This window comes from Prunus avium, chromosome 1 (assembly GCF_965620075.1).
Source record: "Prunus avium chromosome 1, drPruAviu1.hap1.1, whole genome shotgun sequence".
NCBI lineage: Eukaryota > Viridiplantae > Streptophyta > Magnoliopsida > Rosales > Rosaceae > Prunus > Prunus avium.
The window spans coordinates 23,099,073-23,126,683 of NC_142284.1; the positions used below are offsets into that span (position 1 = coordinate 23,099,073).

The window sequence follows — 27,611 nt, forward strand, 5'->3', positions numbered from 1 at the left end:
TATTCTCTTTGAACTTAATGGGTTCTCCTTGTAATTGAATCGAAGTACGAACCATACCTAGGTTCGGTTATGAGGAGGGCACAAGTATTGTAGCACGAACCATGCACTTTACGTATATTAGAGAGAATCAATGCGTCTTGAGCCACGACCCATGGTCTTGATTGCGAACATCTTCATCAACACGTTTAGAGTTCATTACTTGAGTATTCATGAACTTGGGTAGAATTGTTTAGGGTGGATTCCGAAACCCTAGTGTTTGTTACATTTTGATTTCACATCTTGATAATTCATCTCCGCCATTCTCATTTAATTTCAAAGTCCATTTACTTTCATGCAATAGAAATAGGTTACTTCAAACAAATCAAAACCCCCCCCCCAATGTGTGTGTGAGTTGCGTGTTTGACACGTTACGTGTCTTTGTTACTAAATTCTTTTTGTTTCCGTAATTGTTTTGGACTTTTGGTCCGCGTGGTGTTCTTCCATTTTCTGTGCTGAATTCAACCGTATAAAGAACGTGAATTTTGGACGTACGGTTGGAAAGTTATAGGCAAAACACTGGATAGAGGTTGAAACTGGAAAAACAGAGAAAACGACTCTGCCCAAGAACGACCGGTCGCTAGTGTCTCACGACCGGTCGCTCAGCACACAATTCTGAAGTTTCGACTTTGTACTAAAACGACCGGTCGCTTTTACCTCACGACCGGTCGCCAGACAAAAAAACGACCGGTCGCTCTTAACAAACGACCGGTCGCTGGTCACTGTTCACAGCACAATTCTTTTTTTTTGTTTTGTTTTGTTTGTTTCTTTTGTATTTCTTTTTAGTTTCAAATTTTCATTTGTGCATTGTGGTGTGTTAGTTAAGTGTTCTTTTTGTACTCGAATTAGAACTTATAGACAACCGACAAGTTCTTCGTGGGATCGACCCCGTACTTATACAATCTATACTTCGATAGATTCGTGCACTTGCGGGTATTTTTAATTGGTTGTTTGCACATTAAATTGTGTCCTTTTAGGAATGCAACAATTTTTGGCGCCGTTGCCGGGGAACTGGCACGGTTGCTTATATGTTTTGTTTGAGTATATTTAGAGTACTTAATTTTATTTTCATTTTTTTTCTTTGTTTGTCATTTCATTTTATTTGAGTTTGTTTTTGTTTTCTTCTTATTGCAGGAACATTTTGCTTATGTCCCTTCTGAATTTGGATATTTCATTAGATAGCACTGTAGAAGATATCCAAGCTCAAGCTTTGAGAGAAAGGAACATCCAACTAGCTGTGTCTACTCCATTGCCTTTTTCACTCTCGCCATTTTCATCATCACCAAGCTCACCAAAAGTCGAGTCACCTCCACCTTCACCAATGGCGGCAGCAGCTGCAAATGCGGAACTTACTATGCAAGAATACTCTTCACCGCCAACAACTGGACAACCATCTTGCATAGTATATCCCGCAAGCACTTTGGAAAACTTTGAGTTGAGATCGGGCATGATACACATATTGCCTAAGTTCTTGGGAAATCCTGGAGAAAATCCTAATGCACATATCCTAGACTTCGAGGAAGTGTGTTCCACAATAAAGATCGAAGGCATGAGTAGTGATGAGATAAGAATGAGACTTTTCTCATTTAGTTTGAAGGATACAGCAAAGGAATGGCTTCACTATCTACCTCCAAATTCCATCACAACATGGACGGATCTTGCTACAAAGTTCTTGCAACATTTTTTCCCAGCACAAAGGACAAATGAACTCCGAAGTCAGATTACAGGAATTCTGCAAAGGCCGGGAGAAAGCTTCCAGGATTATTGGGACCGTTTCAAGAAACTTCTAATCACTTGTCCGCATCATAACATACAAGCTTGGCTTCTAATGCAACACTTCTATGAAGGACTTTTTGAAGCGGACCAAAACAATGTGAATGCAGCTGCAGGAGGAACTATAATGACCAAGACTCCAACAGAACTGCGAGCAATATTTGATCTTGTTGCTGCAAATGCTCGCCAATATAATTCAAGGCAAAGACCAGTCAGAAAAGGGGAATCCTATGATGTAAGTACCCTTTCTAGTATGGAAGCTCAGATTGCAAACCTAACCAACATGGTGAAGAAATTGGCACCGGGATCATCCAAGGTTTGTGCATTTTGCTCCACAATTGGTCATGACACTGAGGATTGTCCCTTGGCACATGAGGAAGCAAATGCAGTGGGCTCATTTCAGAGAAATCAGTGGCCTAAGAATGATCCTTTCTCACAAACATACAATCCGGGGTGGAGAAATCATCCAAATTTCAGGTGGAGTGACAATTCGAATGTTCAACAAGGGCCAACTCAACCACCTCAAGGTCAACAACATACTCGCCCACCTCATGGTCAAATGCACTACTACAATCCACCACAACCACCACCTCAACCACAATCTACAGGAAAATCTTTGGAAGAACTTGTTGCTTCCATGGCTAGAAACACAGATAGTTTCATCACTGAGACAAAAAGCTACATGCAGAGGAATGACACCCACATGCAGAAAACGGATAAGGCCATTTCCAATCTAGAAAATCAAGTGGGGCAAATTGCTCAAGCTTTGAGTCAAAGGGAACCTGGTATGATGCCTAGCCAACCAGAGATTAATCCAACTGGGCGTGAGCATGTTCAAGCAGTTACCTTGAGAACTGGTAAGGTAATTGGTGAAATTGATGGTTCTAAAGATTTGATTCACAATGTTGATGACATGCAGGTTGAACAAGTGGCTGAGCCTAAAGAAAAGGATGAAAGCAACAAAGAGAAAGATAAGCAAGCAGCTTCTTCATCCGAGTGGATCCCAAAGCATGAACTTGCAAGAAGGGCAAGAAAGGAGAAGGTAAGTCGTGAACCTACTGACGAAGAAATCTTACGTGCTCCTTTTCCTCACAGGCTTATGAGTTCCAAAAAAATTCAACAAGCCAAGGAAATATTGGAAACCTTCAGAAAAGTGCAAGTCAATATTCCTCTCTTGGATGCAATCAAGCAAATTCCGAGTTATGCAAAGTTTTTGAAGGACCTTTGTACCACCAAGAGGAGATTCCAAGATCATGAAACGGTTGCACTAACGGAAAAAGCTTCTGCTGTTTTGCAAAGGAAGCTCCCTCCCAAATTGAAAGATCCAGGAAGTTTTACAATTCCTTGCATAATTGGAGATAAATTGTTTGACAAAGCTTTACTTGATTTAGGTGCTTCAATTAATCTGATGCCTTATTCTGTTTTTGAAGCCCTTAACTTAGGTGATCTTAAACCAACTTCTGTTAGCATTCAATTGGCGGACCGATCAGTGAGATATCCAAGAGGAATTTTGGAAGATGTACTTGTGAAAGTAAATGATCTCATCTTACCAGCTGACTTTTTGGTGCTAGAGATGGAAGAAGCTCCTATTCCGGGTGCGGATCTTCCATTGATTCTTGGCCGCCCTTTCATGGCCACTGCAGATACTGTGATCAATGTTCGACAAGGAACATTGACAATGACAGTTCAAGGGGAAACAATAAAGTTCAAAGTTTATGATGCCTTCAAACTCCCCAATGATGAACATGAATGTTTTCGTATTGATACATTGTGTCATATTGTGCAAAATACATTTAATAGTACTCATGGTACAGATTCATTAGAAAAGGTGTTGACAGTTGCTGAAATTGTTGATAATGAGTTACTTGAGGCTGTGAAATTCCTTGATGCATGTCCAGCCATACCACGTAAGTACACTCCAAATTTTATACCTTTGCCAGTCAATACTGAAAAGCTTGTTCCTTCTCTTGACAGGGCACCCGAGTTAGAGCTCAAACCATTGCCATCCCACTTGAAGTATGTTTATTTAGGTAAAACAGAGACATTGCCCGTGATTATTGCTAGCAATCTCAATGTGGAAAATGAACAGAAGTTGATGCAAGTGTTAAGAGAACACAAGGGAGCAATTGGTTGGAGTATTGCGGACATCAAGGGAATAAGCCCAACAAGATGCATGCATAGAATTTTACTGGAAATTGATTCCAAACCCACAAAGGATGCTCAACGCAGGTTAAACCCAATCATGACAGAGGTAGTCCGAAAAGAAATTCTGAAGCTATTGGATGTGGGTATAATTTATCCTATTTCCGATAGCAAGTGGGTAAGCCCGGTCCAAGTGGTTCCTAAAAAGTCAGGAATAACTGTTGTAAGAAATGAGGGAAATGAACTTATTCCTTCTCGTGTCAAAACGGGATGGCGTGTTTGTATTGATTATAGAAAATTAAATACCGCCACCCGAAAAGATCATTTTCCATTACCATTTATTGACCAAATGCTTGAACGTCTTGCAGGTCACAGTTACTACTGCTTCTTGGATGGCTATTCAGGATACAATCAAATTGCCATCGCTCCTGAAGACCAACACAAGACGACATTCACATGTCCTTATGGTACCTTCGCCTACCGGCGTATGCCATTTGGATTGTGTAATGCCCCGGCCACCTTCCAACGATGCATGATGAGTATTTTCTCCGATATGGTAGAAAAATTTATTGAAGTATTCATGGATGATTTTAGTGTGTTTGGTCATTCATTTGATTCATGCCTTAACAACTTGTCTTTAGTTTTGCAAAGATGCCGGGAATGCAACTTAATTCTCAATTGGGAAAAGTGTCATTTCATGGTACAACAGGGAATCGTTTTAGGTCATGTGATTTCCAGTCAAGGCATTGAGGTTGACAGAGCCAAAGTAGATGTGATAAGCGGGTTGTCACCTCCCACATCAGTGAAAGAGATCCGATCCTTCTTAGGACATGCCGGGTTCTATAGAAGATTCATAAAAGATTTTTCTAAGATCTCTCGACCATTGTGTAGCTTGCTTGCCAAAGATGCAAATTTTGATCTTAATGATGAATGTTTGGCAGCTTTTCAAAGGCTCAAAACTCTTCTCACAACTGCACCTATCATTATGCCTCCAAATTGGAATTTACCTTTTGAATTAATGTGTGATGCATCTGATTTTGCAGTTGGAGCTGTATTAGGGCAAAGAGTTGAGAAGAGATTGCATGCAATATATTATGCAAGCCGTACCCTTAATGATGCTCAGTTGAACTATTCAACTACTGAGAAAGAGCTGTTAGCTGTAATTTTTGCTTTAGAGAAATTTCGTTCGTACTTGATAGGCTCTAAAGTAATTGTTTTCACTGATCATGCAGCTTTGAAATATCTCTTGGCAAAGAAGGAAGCAAAACCAAGATTGATACGATGGGTTTTGTTGCTCCAAGAGTTTGATATTGAAATCAGAGATAAGAAGGGATCGGAGAATGTGGTAGCTGACCACCTTAGCCGATTGATCACTAACTCCAATACCGAAGAAGACACTCTTCCTCTTCGTGAATCCTTTCCTGATGAGCAACTTTTTGCATTACAAATTTCTGACCCATGGTATGCTGACATTATCAACTTTCTCGCTACAGGAAATATACCAAGGGATTTGTCAAGAGGTCAAAAGGACAAATTGCTGAAAACCACCAAGTCCTATGTGTGGGATGACCCATATTTGTGGAAGTATTGTTCGGACTCCGTGATTAGGCGATGTGTTCCCGAGACCGAATCTCAGTCCATACTCACATTCTGTCATTCGAACGCATGTGGTGGCCACTTTGGAGCCAAGAAGACAGCTTTAAAAGTTTTGCAAAGTGGATTCTATTGGCCAAGCTTGTTCAAAGATGCATCACAATTCTGTCTATCTTGTGATAGGTGTCAACGAATGGGTAACATTTCATCTCGAAATCAAATGCCTTTAAACCCAATTCTAATTGTTGAAATATTTGATGTTTGGGGAATAGATTTCATGGGTCCATTTCCTTCATCTTTTGGAAATCTATTTATTCTACTTGCGGTTGATTATGTTTCAAAATGGGTGGAAGCAATTCCAACCAAGACTAATGATGCGAAAGTTGTTCTTAGCTTTCTTCGAGCCAATATCTTTTGTAGGTTTGGAACACCGAGGGCCATCATTAGTGATGGGGGATCCCATTTTTGCAACCGATCATTTGAGACCCTACTCAAGAAGTATGGCATAACTCACAAGGTGTCCACCCCCTATCACCCTCAGACTAGTGGACAAGTGGAGATTTCTAACAGAGAGGTGAAGCATATATTAGAGAAGACTGTTGGTCCTACTCGAAAGGATTGGTCTTTGCGCCTTAACGATGCTCTCTGGGCCTACCGAACTGCTTACAAAACTCCAATCGGTATGTCTCCATTTCGCTTAATCTTTGGTAAACCTTGTCATCTACCTGTTGAGCTTGAACACAGGGCCCTTTGGGCAATTAAGAAGTACAACTTCGACATGAAGGAAGCAGGAGATATCAGAAGGTTACAACTGAGCGAACTGGATGAGCTTCGCAATGATGCTTATGAGAACGCAAAAATTTACAAAGAAAAAACAAAGGCGTTTCATGATAAGCATATCATTAGAAGGTCGTTTGAAGTAGGGCAAAGAGTATTACTCTTTAACTCTAGGTTCAAACTCTTTCCAGGTAAGCTTCGTTCCCACTGGACTGGCCCATTTGTTGTTACTAATGTCTTTTCCTATGGTGCAGTTGAAATCCGACCAATAGGCATAGGAAAGGAATTCAAAGTTAATGGGCATAGGTTGAAAATCTACCACGAAAATACTTTGCATCAAGAAGATGAAGTGCTTCACTTCATTGATATACATTCGGGGATGCAAAACTGAGTTGGGAAGGTAAGTCCTTAATAAAGTTTTCAACCCAAAAAAAAAAAAAAAAAAAAAAAAAAAAAGAGAGAGAGAGAGAACGACCGGTCGTACATGCCTCGCGACCGGTCGCTCGTTTGGAGTTTCAGAAAAAATTGAATCTGCTTCGAAGCGACCGGTCGCTTTTCACTCGCGACCGGTCGCTTTTCACTCGCGACCGGTCGCTCGTCGTTTTTTTTTCTTAAAATTGAATCTGCTTCGAAGCGACCGGTCGCTTTTCACTCGCGACCGGTCGCTCGTCGTTTTTTTTTCTTAAAATTGAATCTGCTTCAAAGCGACCGGTCGCTTTTCACTCGCGACCGGTCGCTCGTCGCAAATTTTTTTAAAAACCGTCTTTTTCTTTCCTTTCTCTCTTCTCTCTCCTCACTTCCTCTTCTTCCCAGCGACAGACCCACCCCCCCCCCCTTCGACTTCTCTCTTCTCCCTCCCTCTACCTCCCTCACAACCCACCCTAATCCTAACCCAAATCACACTTTTCTCACTTAATTTTTCGAGTAGAATCCGTTTTTGGCATCTATTCCTTGAAATTTCAAGTGTTTTCTTCAATTTGAGGTGATTTTCAGTTAGGGTTACTGTAGCACCAAGGTAATTTTCGAATTTTTCTTGGTGTTTTCTCTTTGATTTTCTTACTCTAATGCATTCCTATAGTTGTTTTGTTTCTAATTTGTTGTTTCTCTTGTTTTTGTTTTGGGTTTGGCTTGTGTTTATCATTTGGTGTGATTTTCCTCAATTGGGTATGTTTTTCTCACTCTCAATCTCTTATTTGATTATTGTTGTTGTTATTTGTGTTTATTATTGGAATTTTGTCATTTTGGTTGAATGTTGGGAATGTTGTTTACATTTTGGAATTTTGGCTTATTTGTGCATTATGATTAATATTGTGGCATTGTGGTATTTTACATTGTGATTAAATTGTTGACTCGTTCGAATTGGTGTATATTTGTATTGTGGCAAATTTTGGCTATGTGCATGCATTTTGGTTTTGATATTGGTATAATTGTGGCGTATTGCATGTTTGGGAATTGTGGCATGAATTTTGTTGTTGATTTGTTTTGTGCATATTGGTTTTTTTTCTCCTTAGATGTCTAGAGCTAGACAGGGTACCAGAGGGGGTGCATCTTCTTCACGAAGTGCACCTCAACCGGAAGAGGCAATGCTCACTGCCACTGTGGTTACTGAGCGTAACTTAGATCTTAGTCCCTCCATCCAAACCGCTGGACTTATTCAAGTCCGGCACCTTATTAGGGACCGAAACCTCCTACCCTTAGCTCACATCTATGCAAAATATAATGAATCAATTGTGCGTGAGTTTTATGCCGCTTTCCCTAGGGAAGAACTTAGACGTAATGCAGAGGTGCCCCTTAAGGTTCGGGGCAAAAATATTGTACTATCCACCTCCATTATCTCTGAGGTTCTTCAAATAAGTGACAGAGAGAATACTGTTAATTGGAGACAATTTTTGGGTGAGGATTTTGACATGCAAAGGGCAGCTGAAACACTTTTTTATGCTGACCCTGCTGCCTTTGCATCTCAAACTAAAAAGACTGTCCTCATTCAGGGTAAGTTGACACCCTACTTTGCCATCCTGTGGAGCTTTGTGCGCCACAACATTTATCCATCCGGCCAACGGTCGGAAATTCCATCAGTAGGGGTCAAGCTCCTGCAAATTTTGCATGAGGGAACTTTTATCCTACCAGTTGTTGACATCATTTTTGAACGCCTGAAGGCTTGTGCACGTAAGAAAAGCATAATTTATTATCCTTGCCTTGTTAGCATGATTTGTGACCGCTCAGGTGTTCGGGCTCGCCCCACTGATATATATGTTGAGCCCATGGGTCCCATTTCGGACACTTCTGTGTCCAAGAGTATCTCTCAGAGGCGCCATGCACATGCACCTGCACCCGCACCTGCTCCAGTGCCGCCTCATATGCCACCACCACCACCACACGGGCCGGCCTCATTCCAGCCATTCCCGCCTGCTCCCACTGTCGACACTTCTGCTTGGGAGCCCTCTCTCCAAGCCATTTGGGACTTGCAGATGCTCCAGTATCAGCAGATGCAACATATGAGCACTTCCATTGACGCCATTTGGACGCACCTCCAGATGCCAGGTCATCCCGGGACCTCTGCACATGTTGATGGTGATGATGTTGATGGTGATGATGATGATGAGACTGATGATGATCAGTAGTACTTTGAGCTTTGTACCCTTTTGAACTTTTAATTTATTTTGTTTTTGGGTTTTATTTTGAGACGGTTATTAGTTTGTTTGTTTCAACTTTTACTGTTAGTTCAACTTTTAATTGTTTACTATTTCTTTTATTTTGTGATTATCCATCCCAATTTTTCTATATGGCATTGTTTAGTATTAAATCTCCATCATTTATAAACATTGTTTCATATAAGTTTGGGAAGTAGGTTGTTTATGTTTATGCACTCAGAATTTTGGCTCAAATGCTTATTTCATTCCAAAACATGTGATTCTACACACAAATTTATAAATTAAAAAAAAAAAAAAAAAAAAAAAAAAAAACAATAAATTTATGAATCACTTGTTTCTTTTGCATTTTGAGCTAGCTGAGGCTTCTGCTAATTGCCTCTGTCTGTTCTTGCTTGTAGAATCTGCAGCAGCTCTACATGATCTTCGTTCCTTTTCTACAGCATCTCTACATGCTGGTTGGCGCTGTAGAGCCGCTTCTGCAGGTCCGCCACCAGAGCTTTCAGGACCGCCACCTCCTCACTCAGTGCCCCGCACTCTCGTGTTCTCGCCAGTAGGCGCATGCCCAAATTTGTGGCCGAGACCGCGTTGAGCACGGTTAGATTGTGGGACTCGTCCACTGCCATCTGGTCAGACCTCTGCGCCACATGCAGGTGATCTGCAACTGTCAGTCTGCTGACAGTCATGCCCTCCGGCATTACTGCCCTTCGCGGCACCACCTCAGAGAAGTTTGAGGCCGAGCCATGGTGGTATGAGGAGTTTGGGAAGATAGGGTTTGGAGGAGCCCTTATCTGGGAATTTGGTGGTGCTAGTGACAGCTCAAGGTTGAGATCATCAAGGTGAGTACATGTGGATGCCATTGTTTTGTCTTTGGATGTTTTTGATGGTTTTCCTTGAGTTTGCAGAAAGAATTGCAGGGTACTCTTCCGCTTGCAGAGGCGTGGCTTAAATAGACATATGCAGATGAGAGGGAGAGCCAACGCCATTTCGGATTTCCCGGGCATGCTCGACCTAATCGCTTCAAGGGGGAGCACATTAACTTTCACTTTACTTTTCTTTTTTCCGTGTTTTTCTAGTGTTTTGTGTTTTTGCCTTCCCCTTTCGGCTATCACCTTTGTCTTATTTTAGTTAGGGAAGTGTGTTTTCCCTTTCGGCTGTCGTCTTTGTTTTGTTTGGGAAGTGTGCTTCTTTTTCTTTTGCAACTTCATTTCTTTTATTTCTGACCAAAAAAAAAAAAAAAAAAAACAACAAAAAAAAAAAAAAAAAAAAAAAACAACAAACAAATACACGGAAAGGGCAAAGACAACCAGGCACACCACTAATACATTAGAAATTATTCTTTCACAGTGCTCGGTGTCTCGGCCATTGGACCTTTGAGTTTAGCCCTATGGCTATCCTCTTCCGGGGCTTCACGCACAGCCTCTTGGGGCTCATCACTCGAGCTCCCAAAGATCGCACTCTTAGCTTGAGCATACCTACTCTCGCGATCGGTTTTCTTGCGTTTACCCGGTTGGTCCAGGTCCTCCAGCTGCTTTCTCATGTCATGGGCGTAAACACTTACCATCTTTGAGAGATTTTGGTTCTCTTCCCGCAACGCCTCTAGCTGGTGTCGATTCACCTCCACTATCCTTGCCCTTTCCCTTTTTAAACTTTTAATAATACTCTGGCACTCTTCCACCATACTTCGCTCCGCCGCCAACTGACCTCTTAGCACCTCCACTTCATGGGACTTCGCAAGTAGGCGATGACCCACACTTGCGACTGTTGCGGTGCTTTGCACGCTTAGTGCCAGAGCATCGCTCACGACCCGGTTGTCATCCCTTGATCCCAGCACCCGTATATCCTTGGGAGTTACTAGATTTCTAGCAACTCCAAGGGCAACATCGTTGTCCAGCAGTATCGAGTCATTCACTGTCACGTGCCCCCGTGCAGAGGCAAAGTAGGGCATCCACACTGGTGCCACTGCTTGGCCCCGAGTCTGAGTCGGTGGAGCTAGGTTGAGATCCAGCGAGAATGGGTAGGAAGAAGCCATTTGAACTTTCTTTTCTTTTGTTCTTTCTTTTCTCTGTTGTGTGTTTCTGCGTTTGTGTGTTTTTTCCCCAACTCTTTCTCTTCTTCTTTTATAGAGTTAGTTTCTACGTAACCCTAGACACGGCGCTTCTGCGTTTTGCGCGGCCCTTACGGCCTATCCCCTTAGGTCACCTCACCTGGTCCCCAACCCCTTTAATTACAGTTCTGCCTTTCAGCACTTTTGAGAAACAAAAGTCGTCACACCTTCCTATGAAGCCAATAATTCTGGCTTGGGACCGAGAGAGAGACCGCTGCTTGTCGACACGTCTCTCACTTTGTTTCCCGTGACTCACAGGTGCCGAGACTTCAGGGCCCACTTTTTTCTATTTTACTGAGTCCTCGCTCTTTGTGCTTCTGACTTGGTTTCTCTGTTTTTTATTTTTATTTTATTTTTTTTATTTACTTTCTTCGCTTTTGGGCTTTCATTTGGTTTGTGCATTTCATTGGGCTGGATTTCTGCATGTGTAAGATTGTTGTTAGGGCTTACTGTTTGGTTTTGTTTGGTGTTGTTTTGTTTTGTTTTGTTTTGCAACCGTGTTGTAGTTGTTTTTCTTTTTTTTGTTTTTGTATTTACTTGCTCTTTCCCTTTATTTCTTGTTATAACGTTGTTAATGCCTGAATTCTTTAACATTGAGGACAATGTTTATTTCTAAGTTTGGGAAGGGATAGCAAGTCTTTTTCGTTTCGCTTAAATTCTTGCTTTAATTTGTTCTGTTTTCTTTTCAGTTTTGAGTTTTTTTTTTTTTTTTTTTTTTTTTTTGTTTTCAAGTCACTTTCCGGACATATATGATGAGATTGTGATGAATGTTTACATGACTTGATTGAAGATGTTAAAAAAAAAAAAAAAAAAAAAAAAAAAAATAATTTGTTATTCACTAAATGGCATCGTTCTAGCATGATATGTTTGAAACCCTCTATGCACTTGCCATTTGTTTCATAATTCTCCAGTTGAGGGACTTGCATGATCCAAAGAATTGTATCAAGCATGAATTAGACTTGTATAACCATATAATGTGAGCTTTGAGCCTTGTGCTTCAATTCATGAGTGTTATACACATATTCTTACTTTTCTTGTCATCTGAGTTGTTGTCTGATCTCATTATTCATTGATTTGGTTGAGCACTTAAAAGTTACTCATTCTTGTGCAATTTGATTACATGACATTTGAGAAATGATATTAAGGCCCTCTTTGGACCGTTTGTGCCTTTCAAGCTAACCCTATGCATGCTTAAGCATGATTTTCCATTGTTAACCACCTTGAGCCTATATGTATGCCTTTTCTTTCAAGTAACCAATTATTACTTCTAGCCTTAGCCTGAAAAACAAGAATTCACCTTTCTAAGGAACTCGTGAGCTTTAATTTAGATGTGTTTTTCATGCTAAGTTTGGGAAGGGTTATTACATTCTTTAAAAAAAAAAAAAAAAAAAAAAAAAAAAAAAAAAAAAAAAAAAAAAAGTACTTCACTCAAAGGGTGAAAGAAAAGAGAAAAGTCGTGGTTAAGTGGCAATGGTTTCAATTTCAATTCCATGTTTCTTGGTTGTTCAAATGGAAGGAAGGAGTGTGAATCATAATTAGTGGAGGTATAAGGCTTTGTGGTCTATTTGATCACCAAAAACTGAGTGAAAATCTCAAGCGTGATGTTTCAAAGTCTTTTAGTCAACGATTATATGCTCTTACATTGTGAGTTCCTTGGACTTTGTTGTATCCATATCCTTCATTTCTTACTCACCTTACACCCTTAGCCCCATTACAACCTATAATAAAGACCTAAATTGATCCAAAATGTCATGTGGTTGATTTGCACACATTTTTCAGCTTTTAAGTGTTTAGCATCCTTCTTGAGATCATATTCATGCATGTTTTTCATCTTGCTAATTTTGAGTTAAGTCCCGTATGGTTTAACTCTATTCTCATATTTATTATTGAGTGATGCATTGTAACCCTCTTCCGAGTGATTCATTTGTGAGAGGACAACTTTGGTGAGATTTGAAGTTACATTTGTGCTTGGTATGATTTTTGAAGTTGTGTGAAAACTGAGATTGGAGAATGAGTTCCATTTGGCCATCACACTACTACACTTGAGCATGTTGTGTTATGAATTTTGCCGCCTTGTGAATAATGTGTAAACCGAGTTTTTCTTGTGAAAACTTTTGAGTCAGTTGCATAAGTCACTCTCTCTTTGGAAAGTGTTCGGAAAGTTTTGTTTCGAGTCTTGTTTTAGTTTCTGTTTTGCTCGAGGACTAGCAAAAGATAAGTTTGGGAAGTTTGTTCGGTTCATTTTTACACATGATTTTTCATGTTATTCACCCACTATTTTGAGTTAGTTCTTGACATTTTATAGCTTTTTACTTCTTTTTTGTGTTTTAATAGGTTTTACCTTGGTTGGGATGAAAATGAGCTAAAAGTGCATTATTAGTCATAAATTCTGTTTTTGTTCATTTTCGTAGGTCAACTTCTTGGCCTGGGATCAACATGCTCTGGTGCTCGGATGAGGTCATGATCTTCATGAGACTTGTTCCAATGGATGTTAACTACAACATATCCAAATTTGAGCTCCATTGGACAAGTATTGCCTATCCAACCAATCCAGCATGTTACCACAGCTCTGGAAATCCGGATTTGGCCAGCTTTTACCTCCTTTGTGTCATCTTAATTTCTTGTTACCATAACTCTTGGTAACAAGGAATTACCTTTGCAAATGAGATATTTTCTGAAGCTTTTGGCATCTTTGTGAAGTCAAGGCTTCATCATGGCAAAGGGGACAAGGGCAAAGGCTTTAACTAAAGTATGAGTTTTATATTATATTTGTGAGCTGGAAATTGATGGGCAATGGAAAGTTAATTGCAATCTGAAGTGGGAGAGGTTTTGAACGTGGGTGGCCAATTCATTCCATTCATTCTACACAATTGAGAGCAGATTTTGGAGCTTGGAGCTAGGAGAAAGCCAAGGTGCAGTCAAGAAAAGTGGAGAAGAAGACTTCCACCATTGATGATCTTGAAGCTTTCATCATTTTCTGAAAATCTGTAAACTCTTTCTAATTTCATTTTGAATTTGTGTTTGAAATGATTATGAGGAACTAAACTCCATAGCTAGGGCTTAGGTTGAAGCCCTAAACATGATTACCTTTTTGTTTTGATGCTTGAGTGTATGAATTTCTAGATATTGTTGATGAATTCCAATTCACCAAATTAATCTATCCTTGATGTATGTTCTTCTTTGATTGATCACCTTTGAAAGCATGCTTCTTGAGATTGTTGGGATTATGTGTATCCTCATGTTATCCTAAGCAATAAATGGATGAAGTAAGAATCATCCATGTGAATTGGTTTCTTGAATACCTAATGTAAACACCATGCTATTAGGATTCTTGTGATGTTCATATTCTCTTTGAACTTAATGGGTTCTCCTTGTAATTGAATCGAAGTACGAACCATACCTAGGTTCGGTTATGAGGAGGGCACAAGTATTGTAGCACGAACCATGCACTTTACGTATATTAGAGAGAATCAATGCGTCTTGAGCCACGACCCATGGTCTTGATTGCGAACATCTTCATCAACACGTTTAGAGTTCATTACTTGAGTATTCATGAACTTGGGTAGAATTGTTTAGGGTGGATTCCGAAACCCTAGTGTTTGTTACATTTTGATTTCACATCTTGATAATTCATCTCCGCCATTCTCATTTAATTTCAAAGTCCATTTACTTTCATGCAATAGAAATAGGTTACTTCAAACAAATCAAAACCCCCCCCCCAATGTGTGTGTGAGTTGCGTGTTTGACACGTTACGTGTCTTTGTTACTAAATTCTTTTTGTTTCCGTAATTGTTTTGGACTTTTGGTCCGCGTGGTGTTCTTCCATTTTCTGTGCTGAATTCAACCGTATAAAGAACGTGAATTTTGGACGTACGGTTGGAAAGTTATAGGCAAAACACTGGATAGAGGTTGAAACTGGAAAAACAGAGAAAACGACTCTGCCCAAGAACGACCGGTCGCTAGTGTCTCACGACCGGTCGCTCAGCACACAATTCTGAAGTTTCGACTTTGTACTAAAACGACCGGTCGCTTTTACCTCACGACCGGTCGCCAGACAAAAAAACGACCGGTCGCTCTTAACAAACGACCGGTCGCTGGTCACTGTTCACAGCACAATTCTTTTTTTTTGTTTTGTTTTGTTTGTTTCTTTTGTATTTCTTTTTAGTTTCAAATTTTCATTTGTGCATTGTGGTGTGTTAGTTAAGTGTTCTTTTTGTACTCGAATTAGAACTTATAGACAACCGACAAGTTCTTCGTGGGATCGACCCCGTACTTATACAATCTATACTTCGATAGATTCGTGCACTTGCGGGTATTTTTAATTGGTTGTTTGCACATTAAATTGTGTCCTTTTAGGAATGCAACAGGCTACAGCCCCTTTCCAGCCCAATTTCGTAGGTCAACTTCTTGGCCTTGGATCAGCATGCTATGGGGCTCGAATGAGGTGAAGATCTTCATGAAACTTGTTCCAATGGGTGTCTACTACAACATATCCAAATTTCAGCCCAATTGAACATATGTGGAGTCCTCAGCCCGTCCAACACCCAACCTTGCTAAGCAAGATTTGCAGCTGCCAGCATTTAGTCATGTGCCTCCTTTTAGCCATGTGCCTCACCCCAGCTGCAACTGACTTTGTACCCAACATAATGAGTGAAGTTGGGAGGCTTTCTAGCTATGAATTTCTGAATGAGCAAGTTGGTACATGCTGGAGTTATTATAGAGAAAGCATGTGCATGCATGGGAAGCAAAGAGAAAGGAGAGAGAGAAGAATGAGGAATGATGAGAGGCATTTTGCTTCAGCCTTTGAACATGGGAATTGAATTGGCAGATCACTTTGGAGCTGGAAATCAGGTTTTAATTGAAAGAGGAAGCATGTGCATGCATGTGAATCAAAAAGGAAAGAAAAGATGAAATGAAGTCAATTCCAGTCTCTGTTCGGCTGCCAACTTGCAAGGCCCAAAACGCACACTTCTACTGCTCCGATGGGAATACTTTCTTCATAGAAGTTGTTCCAATGGGTGTCTAGTATAACATATCCAAATTTGAGCCACATTGGATACGTTTTGAAACCTCTGGCCTTCCTACACCAAGACTGGTTCAGAAAACTCGTTTTTCAGCAACCAAAAGGCAACCACATGGGTTGGCAACCAAAAGGCAACCACATGGGTTGGCAGCAAAGGCAGCCACAACTGATCACCTTTGAACCCATGTGAAGATGCTTGAGGTGCAGCAGCAAAAGATGAAGGATGGTGTGGGAATCCATCATGATGTTCCTCCCTCTTAGCCCTATAAATAGAGAAGCCTTCAAGCTTCAAATCACACCCCAAGGGGGGGAGCTCTCAAACACTTCTCTAGAGCTCCCTTCCCTTCTCTCCCTCAAATTCTCTTAGTTTCCTTTCTAGTTTTCAATTGTTGTAATGAAATATTTGTGCTGAAATTCTCCTTAAGTTTTTCATGTTCTACTTTACTTTTATTTGTAATGTACATTCTTTCTTAAGTATTCAAGGTTAATTAGTTTCCAAGTTTCAATTATGGTTTTTGTTCTTATTCATTATGCTTATAAGTTAATATGCTAGTTTGAATGATTGATCACCATTTAGGCTTGCATGTTAGCTATCTTGGTTTGAATTAAGAGTAGACACCATGCTTTAATTCGAATTGAACTATGGATAGGAAGAGTATGTATGGACATTCGATAACAGGGATTAGATACATACTTGGTTGTTTAAAATGTTCTTCTATGCTTAATGGGTTCCTAATGCTTAATTTTAGGTTAGACAACAAATGATCAAATTAGGGAATTAGGAACACAAGGTTATGACCAAACACCATGGCTTAATCATACTTTAGCTAGAATCAATCCATTAATCTAATTGAACTTGGGAACTTATTTGCTTGAGTTATTTCCTTTTTTTCTTGTTTTATTTATTTTCTTTTTCATTTCTGTTTTATGTAGGGGAAACGAATTGGATCATTCAATCACCAATCCTCGTGGGATCGACCTCGCACTTACATATGCTATACTACCAAACGGCTCGTGCACTTGTGAGTATCACAAGTTGAGGATGCAGCTGAATCTATTTTGGTGCAGCTGAATCGACGCAACAAACATCCACCCCATCTTTAAGTTGGCCTACTTACTACTTGTCTAGTTTTAGCGCAAACAGATTGGGTCTAACCCTATGTACAATGTATACACACATTATCATAATGAGAACATACTTCTCCGTGGACGTAGCCCATTATTCGGGTGAACCACGTACATTTGTCTTCTGTATGCATGTCCATTTATTTACCGAATGCTATTACATACTGAGGGTCCTCACCTTCAACATCCACCTCATCTTTAAGTTGGCCTACTTACTACCTGTCTAGTTTTAGCGCAAACAGATTGGCGCCGTCTGTGGGAAACGACACAAAACGCTATGTCGTTCTCCTTCTCGAGTGCTCTCGGCACCCTTGTGAGTCATGCCCTCGGCACCTCCTACAATCGGCATCTGCCTTCGGCCTTTGGCACCCTTGCATCATTCAGCGTGTGCGATGTCTTCACATCCCCCCAAATGATTCGGCATCGGCCTTCGGCCTTCGGCACCCTTGCATCATTCGGCGCGTGCGATGTCTTCGCATCCCTCCAATGATTCGGCTTCGGCCTTCGGTACCCTTGCATCATTCGGCGCGTGCGATGTCTTCGCATCCCTCCAATGATTCGGCTTCGGCCTTCGGCACCCTTGCATCATTCGGCACGTGCGATGTCTTCGCATCCCCCCATTGATTCGGCTTCGGCCTTCGGCACCCTTGCATCATTCGGCGCGTGCGATGTCTTCACATCCTCCCAATGATTCGGCATCGGCCTTCGGCACCCTTGCATCATTCGGCGTGTGCGATGTCTTCACATCCCCCCAAATGATGCGGCATCGGCCTTCGGCCTTCGGCACCCTTGCATCGTTCGGCGCGTGCGATGTCTTCACATCCCCCCAATGATTCGGCTTCGGCCTTCGACACCCTTGCATCGTTCGGCGCATGCGATGTCTTCACATCCCCCCAATGATTCGGCTTCGGCCTTCGGCACCCTTGCATCATTCGGCGCGTGCGATGTCTTCACATCCTCCCAATGATTCGGCATCGGCCTTCGGCACCCTTGCATCATTCGGCGTGTGCGATGTCTTCACATCCCCCCAAATGATTCGGCATCGGCCTTCGGCCTTCGGCACCCTTGCATCGTTCGGCGCGTGCGATGTCTTCACATCCCCCCAATGATTCGGCTTCGGCCTTTGGCACCCTTGCATCGTTCGGCGCATGCGATGTCTTCACATCCCCCCAATGATTCGGCTTCGGCCTTCGGCACCCTTGCATCATTCGGCGCGTGCGATGTCTTCACATCCTCCCAATGATTCGGCATCGGCATCGGCCTTCGGCACCCTTGCATCATTCGGCGCGTACAAAGTATTCACATCTCCCCAATGATTCAGCGTCTGCCTTCGGTATTCTCAGATGATTCTGCGCGCTCGATGCCTTTTACATCCCCCATCATCATTCGGCACTCCAAAATTAGCTTCCAGGCTTACGGCAGCTCCCAAGCTTACGGCAGCTTCCAAGCTTCCAGCATCAGCTTCCGGCAGCTTCCAAGCTTCCGGCATCAACTTCCAAGCTTCCAAGCTTCCGGCATCAGCTTCCAAGCTTCCGGCTTCAGCTTCCAAGCTTCCGGCATCAGCTTCCAGGCTTCTGGCAGCTTCTACCCCACCTTGCCGAACGGCACTCCCTAGGAGATACTTTTCCTTTACGGCGCCAAGCCCACATGCCGAACGGCATCCCTGGAGACATTTTTTCTTTACGGCAGATTCCAAGCTTCCGGCATCAGCTTCCAAGCTTCCGGCATCAGCTTCTAGGCTTCCAGGCTTCCAGGCTTCCGGCAGCTTCTACACCACCTTGCCGAACGGCACCCCCTAGGAGACACTTCTCCTTTACAGCACCTAGTTTACATGCCAAACGGCACCAATGAAGAACTGACTCAACAACTCCACATTGATGCTGCATACAATTGAAAGGGAAGAATGAGCTGAAACATTACTTGGCCAGTGCATTGATGACTACAAATCCCCAATCAAGAAGTACCTCCTTAATCGGGAACTTGGGGGACTCCTGTTTGTACAATATCTGGCCAAGCACTCCCAAACACTCCCAAGCCAAAGGGAAAGGAGTCCCACATCGACAAAACACAAGAGGAGGGGACTCTTCCTCACTTATAAAAGAAGACCCCTCTCCTTCAAGGAAAGGAGGGGAGAAAGAAAGGAGGAGAGGGCAGGCTACTGGGGCCCCACGGGTTTACCCATGAGCCCATTTACAAACCCACGGATCATTGGCCATCAGCCAGATCCTCAGCCTTCGACCATCAGTCTTCGGCCTTCAACATCTGCCTTCAGCCTTCGGTATTCTTCCTCTTCCCCTTGGGTCTAACCCTATGTACAATGTATACACATATTATCATAATGATAACATACTTCTCCGTGGACGTAGCCCATTATTCTGGTGAACCACGTATATTTGTCTTCTGTATGCATGTCCATTTATTTACCGAATGCTCTTACATACTGAGGGTCCTCACCTTCAACATCCACCTCATCTTTAAGTTGGCCTACTTACTACCTGTCTAGTTTTAGCGCAAACATTATGTATTTCAAACACATAACCTTCATATCCATCCACTAATAAGTTGACACACATATTAGTATTTAAATAATAAATTAATTATAAATATCGGTTTGGTATGGATTTTCATCGGGTTAGGGATATTTTTACCCAATCTTTTAACTAAATGTTTCGGTATAGATCATATCAGAAGAATTAAAAATAAAAACATAATAATTTAACCAATGATACACGAATTTTTCAGATCAGATACCCACCCCTAATGTGAGCGTAGTGGAGTGGTGATTGAACCCGAAACACCATCTGACACACACTTGGATTATTTAATCTTTTGTTCTAGGAAAACCCATAGCATATTAAAAAAACCAAAGGATCTCAGCTACAATTTAAAAAGGCTTTTTTATTTCAAATAATCTCTGAGGTTTGCGAAACTATCATCTTTTGTCCTTAAGCTTTTTTTGTTAAATTAATGGTCCTTAAGGTTACTCTCTTCAGTTTGATGAAGATTCATCGGATTGTATTTGAAAGAGTTATGCAAAAAGATGAGCAAGTCAGAGGATAACATAGGCTCCTCTCTATACGAATCTGAGCTATTAGACATGTCAGGTCCACTCACAAACCCATCAAAGCACACTTCTCGACCATGTCCAGGGCAAAGGTCATCCGTTACCCAACCAATCAAAAGGCCTAGGCTTGTCCCAAATGCTGGGTTGAGTTCGGATCATGCAAGAGCCCTTTAGTTTCATCTCTAGTTTGATCTCATCCCGGCACCCTTAACCATGTTGATCACTATCCACTTCATCTTCGATTGCTACCACTAAGGATGTCGACCTTGATAATGAGTCCATTCATTCTAGCGACATCGAGATTTGGAGGCTTGCCTTCATAGGTCGAACTAGAAGCACCTTACGACGAGTGAAGGGCTATTGCACGATCCTGAGGCATGTGACGTCGTTCTAGGTTGCCTTCTCCATCCTAGTGACATTAGGGAATGGAAAGACTTGGATGATCGTGACGTTGCATTACTACAGGGTCACCACTTAATTTCGTTATGCTCGTCTTCATCTATTTTTTACTTTAACTTCGTTTGACTTGTTTTCTAATATATGAAAATATTTTGCTGATGGTTGAACTTCGCTTGTTGGAGTTGTCTAAGGCATAATGGTGCAAGGATGAACTTGACCACATGATCGAGTCTCACAAGCAATTAGAGCAATGAATTAGAGCGAGACTAAATCGACCAAAGGGAAGGATGAGATTTCTCACCATTTGGAGATCTACAAACCTGAGATCAATTTTATGTTATTCTATTTTGTTGTATAATTGATTTTATGTTGTAAATTTTTTTATTATTAATTTTATTGAGAAATTACTGTAAATTATTATATTAACCCTGCCACGTTATTAAAATTAACGGAATTATGGATAAAGATGATGGTATGGGCAAACTTGGTCAAGGAGCAATGTGAGCCACTTTGACTTGCTGGAGGGATGTAGAATTTGACTATAGTTTTCAGGGATTCTATTCAGCCCTCCACCGTGGATTTACCGGCTAAAACGGAGACGCACTTATGTTTTTACATAGTAAAAAAAATATTAATATATACAATCCCCCAATTTTGTTTACATTTATATATAACCACCCAAAACCCAAAACCCAAAACCCTAAACCCTAAATACAACGCTCTCACAGCTCACAACCAAAGCCCCGAATTCAGAGAGAAGATGAATCACATAGCAGCAATGGAAGAACAATTGGTATCAGAAAGAATAAAACAAAAGCTAAACCAAGTAAATCTTGCTGCCCAAACCCATCTCTCTCCCGTCCAAGACCATGTCAATTTCACCCTTCAGGTATATATATTTGATGAGCATGTAATCTTTGTTTTTATTTATTTATTGGTTTTTCGATGGATTTTATTATAAAAGTGTCCTTTATATGTTATGGATTCGACGTTATTACTCCATTATCAGCTTTCTGGTAACACTAAAAAGATGGTTATGGTTTTGTTATTGAGCTGCGTTTGGTTGCTGAGAAAACATAGTAGGAAAATTAATAGATTCAGTTTGCTAATTTGATTACTGATGCTAGAGGAAACAGAAAATCATTCAAGTTTTCGGTCTGGGGCTTCCTTTTTTTTTCTTCTTTTAATTTTATTAGATTTTATCACTCTTTGTTGTATCCAAATATCAAAAGCTGAATCAAAGAAATTCAATATTTGATTCTTAGTTTATAATATACTAAGCATTAATATGGTTTGCTGATTTTCTGCTAAGACTTGGGATGCGAACTTGGTGATACATTGCCTCTGTGATCACTGGTACTATTTTTCCACTCACATTTTAGTTGATGAATTTTTGCAGCAAGCCTACTTCAAATGCGCATATGAGTGTTTTGATAGGAGAAGAAGTCAACAAGAGATTAGCAATTGTGTCGAAAATTGCAGTGTTCCTGTTGTGACTGCTCAACAGAGAGTTGAGGGTGAGATGGCCAAGTTTCAAGTAAGTACATTTTTTTCCTGCATCTCTCAGTGGTGAAACTCCTTCCATTTTCTAGCTTATTATGTTTTGAAGTAATGCATGCTATAGGAGGTCTCTGTCTAAGATCTTAGGATGATACTTGACGGATAAATGAATTTGAAGGAGAGGAGTATATTTATGTGCATGTGTGTGTGCATGGAACATTATGATTTGATTTCTGATTCAATGAGATATTATCTTGTTTGTTTTTTATTTATGCAACCCCATCTATATGTTCTTATTGTTTCTCAATCCTCTTGATATAAGCAAAAGCAGAAACAAACTTTATGAAATGATGTCCCAGCAACAGTGTACTGTATTCCTTTCTTTATAAAACCTTTAAATATCGACTACTAGATTGCAAATGTTACGTACATTCACCCGCGTCTCAAAGCTAATTAGGAAATCAAACAAAATGCGTAAGAAAAGTAAAAGTTATAAAGCATAGATTTGCTGAACTTTATGGGTGAAAATCTTAAAGAAAATATTTCAATGAATCAACATCAGGATTGTGAGAATCTTTATACAAACAGTAGGAGGATCCTTAATCTAATTATTGGCTAAAGAGCTACCTTTCCCCCCCTATAACTAACTCTTCAGGGTGATAAGCAGTGTTTTCAAAGGCATGCTTTGATATTTATCAATCAGCATGGTGCAGGTCATTGAACTCTTTCGTTATTTTTTTAGTTTAGTGCTGAATTTCTTAGTGTCATCAAATTCACTGAAAGTGCAATGAAAAAGTTCAGTGCAATATTTAAAATGTTGTCAATGCCCTCATCAATTACAGAAGTTTTTCTTTTTCAGCTCTGAACTAAGTTATCAATCATGCCCTTAGTTTTATGACCCATAATACTGCTGCTGAGTGTGTGGAGAACGTAATCTGTTACATAGCATGTGTAATATTATCAATTTTAATTTCAAAGTTCAGAGGTGATTATGATGGTGATCTCACATCCACTCATAAGCTTTTCTACATTTGTATTCGCTTTATTTTCCTGAATATTTGTGCTGCAATTTTTTTTTTCTTAATACTTGGTGACGCGTAAACCAGATACAACTATGCACACTGAAGTATGTTTTCAGGTTGTCATTCTAGCAAACTACTTCTTGCTCATGAAAATTCTATGTTGGATGCAGGAGAGGTTGAGCAGGGCACTGATGGTCTGTCAAGACAAGCATGATGTAGCTAAGCAACAAAAGGCCACAAATACACTGAACAATTTGGAGTCATGCGTTGAAGAGGCAACCCAAGATAGCATAAAGACACTGCCACATCTTGCCGAAACATTGAAGGCTTCCTTGTCGATCAACAGTTCAGTGAGTAATAATTAACGTATCAGCCCGTGAGAATTGATAACGGATATCAATTTTTTTCGCAATTTATCTTTTGTAATGGGGAGGCAACCCTTGAGACCCGTCTTGTCGATCATGAAATGCGATGTGCTTAAAGGGAAGTGAAAATAACTAGGAACTTGGTTCATCTCAAAATTGATTTGGTAGAGCGCATTTGCACCTCTAGATTACTGATTTAGTTTTTCTGCATGCTGATTTATGTAACAAGTAAGAGTAAGCTGGCACTCTCTTAAGCAAGCAAGACTAGGTCACCAGTATAACATAAATGAGAAAATTTTGGTGTCCATGTTGGTGAATTTATGTCTCTAGCAATTGAAATTCCCGTAAAATACAATAATATGATCACCCACTAACTACAGTATTAAAGGGATACTTGGTTGGAATGATTCCAAGGGATGTCAATAGTCGTTCAAATTTCCCAGTTGGACATGGCATGCTCTGTTTTATATTTCTTTATTTACTAGGGGGCTAACCCAAAAAAAATTCCGTATCTGTTACATCATGTGGTATGCTGACATGGTTTGTTGAATTCACTCATTGTAACGTAAACACATTCAGATCCAAACACTATAGAGGCAATACAAAATATACATGAAGACAAGACAGTACAATTAAGTTCCTTAAAAAAAACTACTCTAAAGAGAGCATTTCATCATATCGGTCACTAGGCTTAAAGAAAAACTTCTAGGCCAGCGAAAACTTAAGGATTAGACTCATCTTGTAATGCCCCAATTTTACTATTTTACTCTCGAATTACCAAGAAGCAGGCCAAATAGCAATGACGGCAAGAGAGGCAACATAAAATGAGCCCGTTAAGAACCATTTGGGATTTTGATGAGTTTTGTGCACAAGATTAGGCCCAAGGGAAGAAATACATGTTGGAGTTGACCAAGCTATGGAACCAAGTACTTTCAGCTCGGAACCTTTCAGCTCAATTTTTACTGTCCCGGTCCTAAATATTTGGGCTGGGCTGACGTTTCAAATGTTAAGGCTCGGGTTCACACAATGGGTCAGGCGTAGGCCGACTTGGTTGGTCGGGCTGATTCGAGTCTTTAAAAAAACAAAAGTGTTATAAAATAAAATAATCAGAGTATGGGAATTACCACTGAATATTGGGAGTGGAATTATATTTCTCTTTTGTGGTGTTTATACTGACATAATTTCTCTTCAGATAGACTTCACTCTCTCTTTTCTTCTCTGACTCTCACTCTCTTCTCTTCTGATTCGTGTGTGTTTACAAGCAGAAATAATGCATATTTATAGGCAAAGCAAATGGCTTCTAAGGGAGACATAACGATTTCTTCCCAACATCATAATTTCATCTTTTGACTAATACCCCCTAGCTTTATTTATGTGGGCTTCACTTCTTACTTTATAACACTCCCCCTTGAAGGCCACATGTCCATAGATTAGTTGCATCATTAAAACCTTGCTTGGAAAAACCCAGTGGGAAAAAAACCTAAGCGAAGGAAAAAGAGTACAACTTTATTTGGGACATAAGAGTAATGCGCTCATGTTGCCTCGTTAAAACCTTGCTAGTAAAAACCCAGTGGGAAAAACCCTAGTCGAAGGAAAAAGAGTACAACGCGCTTATGTCCTGTGTTAGAGAACTCTTGAGTGCTTCCCCTGATTTTGCATGCTCCAATTTGATTGATTGCAGAGTTGACGTAATCCGATGCCATGCACTAGCTTTTGGAATGTTCATTTTGGCAAAGATTTGGTGAAGAGATCCGCCAAGTTATCGCTTCAACGGATTTGTCTGACTTTGATTTCTTAACTCTTCTGAAGCTCATGTGTGTAAAAAAACTTTGGTGATATGTGCTTGGTCCTGTCACCCTTGATGTATCCTCCTGTGATTTGAGCAATACAAGCTGCATTGTCCTCATTCAGGATGGTTGGAGTGTCCGTTGCTGAGGGTAGGGCACATGTGCTTCGGATGTGATGGATCACCGATCTCAACCAAACGCATTCACGACTAGCTTCATGGAGGGCAAGTATTTCTGAGTGATTGGAAGATGTGGCTACCAATGTTTGCTTTGTTGAGCGCTATGAGATTGCAGTTCCTCCACATGTAAACACATACCCAGTTTGTGAGCGTCCTTGATGTGGATCAGAGAGATATCCTGCATCAGCATACACAACAATACTCGGGGCATTGGTTGATTCACTGGAATAGAATAAGCCCATGTATGTTGTTCCACGAAGATATCGTAGAATATGTTTGATGCCAGTCCAATGTCGGCTTGTTGGAGCAGAGCTGTACCTTGCTAACAAATTTACTGAAAATGCTATGTCCGATCTAGTACATTACATTAAAGCACCTAGTGCACTAAGATATGGTACTTCTGGACCAAGGACCATTTCATCATCCTCTTTTGGACGATATGGATCTTTCTTAGTGTCAAGCAACCGAATGACCATTGGAGTGCTAAGTGGATGGGCTTTATCCATGCCAAACCGCTTTAATACTTTTTCAGTATAATTTGATTGATGCACTAAAATTCCATTAGCACTGTGCTCAATTTATACTGCCACTATCGCAAATCCAGACTCTGATTTCTTGATAAACACACATGGGCAAATAGGATCATTTGTGTATCCTTCCTTTAGTAAATACTTGCTGAGACGATTGTACCACATTTGCCCAGATTGTTTTAGCCATATAATGATCTTCTCAATTTAATTGAGAACATGGCCTGTGGTTTATTCTTGGCTGCTTCAGGCAGCTTAAGTCCTTCTGGGACTTTCATGTATATGTCTGTATCCAACTCTCCATATAGATATGCGGTAATGACATCCATAAGTCTCATTTCAAGTTTTTCTGAAATCGCCAAGCTTATCAAGTAACGGAACGTAATTGTGTCAATTACTGGAGAGTATGTTTCCACATAATCAATTCCAGGCCTTTGTGAAAAACCTTGCACAACAAGTCGCGCTTTATACCTCGCGATCTCATTTTTTTCATTGCGCTTTCTTGTAAATACCCACTTGTAACCTACAGGGTTCACATTGGGTGGAGTTGGAACATTGAGTCCAAAAACACCCCTTTTTTCCAAAGAATTTAATTATGCCTGGATTGCATCTTTCCACTTAGGCCAATCTTGCCTCTGTGTGCATTCATCAATAGAGCACGGCTCAATATCATCATCTTTTATGATCTCAGTAGCCACTGAGAATGCAAATATATCATCGATGATCATCTTGTTGCTATTCCACAATTCTTTGGTGGATGTATAATTTATGGAGATTTCTTGACTTTCAGGTACAGCTACCACTTCACTGCCATTTGTCTCACCAAGGACAGTTTCCTTTTCAGGAAGTACCTGTCCCTCTTGGGGGGCATTTGAATCATGAATTGTGGGCTCTCCATTTATTTCATTTGAATTCATTTTGGCCATCAACTTCCTCTTTCGAGGAACTGAGTCCTTTGAGCCTAGTGGTCTGCCACGCTTCAGGCGTGCAACAGATGAACCATTTGCTGGCACATTGCTTTGTCCATTATGGACATCAATCCTTGCAGGTGCATTTGCAGCTGATATATGTGATTTCGTCACCTTTGTTGCATCATTAGATGCATCTGGCATCTGATTTGCAATACTTTGGAGGTGAATGATCCTTCTCACTTCGTTTTCGCATTGAGCGGTACGAGGATCGAGATGAGACAAAGTGGGTACATCCCACGATAATTCACATCGTTCTTTAGGAACGAGTTTGCCTTGTTGTTCTTTAGGAACAAATTTTTCTCCCCCTAATAATGGGAAAATTGTCTCATCAAAATGACAATCCGCAAACCGTGTGGTAAAGATATCACCCGTCAGGGGCTCCAGATATCTAATGATAGATGGTGAATCAAAACCAACATAAATTCCCAATCTGCGTTGAGGGCCCATCTTAGTACGTTGTGGTGGTGCAATAGGCACATATACCGCACAACCAAAAATTCTTAAATGTGAAATGTTTGGTTGATTACCCAACACAAGTTGTATTGGAGAATATTGATTGTTGGCAATGGGCCT

At 40.7% G+C, this 27,611-nt stretch overlaps 1 protein-coding gene and 1 non-coding gene across 2 annotated transcripts; one reads left to right on the plus strand and one right to left on the minus strand.

Annotated features, from left to right (window-relative positions):
- Positions 1 to 1,741: 1,741 nt before the first annotated feature.
- On the minus strand, positions 1,742 to 1,848 carry LOC148297603 (small nucleolar RNA R71). The gene has a single exon (XR_015833307.1). It is a non-coding gene; the product is annotated as a small nucleolar RNA R71 (small nucleolar RNA).
- Positions 1,849 to 21,359: 19,511 nt separating this feature from the next.
- Positions 21,360 to 23,861, plus strand: LOC110770108 (uncharacterized). Its single transcript, XM_021974190.2, has 3 exons — positions 21,360 to 21,576; positions 22,087 to 22,224; positions 23,380 to 23,861. Exons 1-3 carry the CDS (start codon positions 21,448 to 21,450, stop codon positions 23,572 to 23,574), a joined length of 462 nt encoding a protein of 153 aa, XP_021829882.1. The 5' UTR covers positions 21,360 to 21,447; the 3' UTR covers positions 23,575 to 23,861.
- Positions 23,862 to 27,611: the final 3,750 nt, after the last annotated feature.

Coding starts and splice junctions, on each gene's coding strand:
- LOC110770108 (XM_021974190.2), top strand. CDS start 21,448: ATGAATCACATAGCAGCAATGGAAGAACAATTGGTATCAGAAAGAATA. Junction 21,577..22,086: donor ATGTCAATTTCACCCTTCAG/GTATATATATTT, acceptor GAATTTTTGCAG/CAAGCCTACTTCAAATGCGC. Junction 22,225..23,379: donor GTGAGATGGCCAAGTTTCAA/GTAAGTACATTT, acceptor TGTTGGATGCAG/GAGAGGTTGAGCAGGGCACT.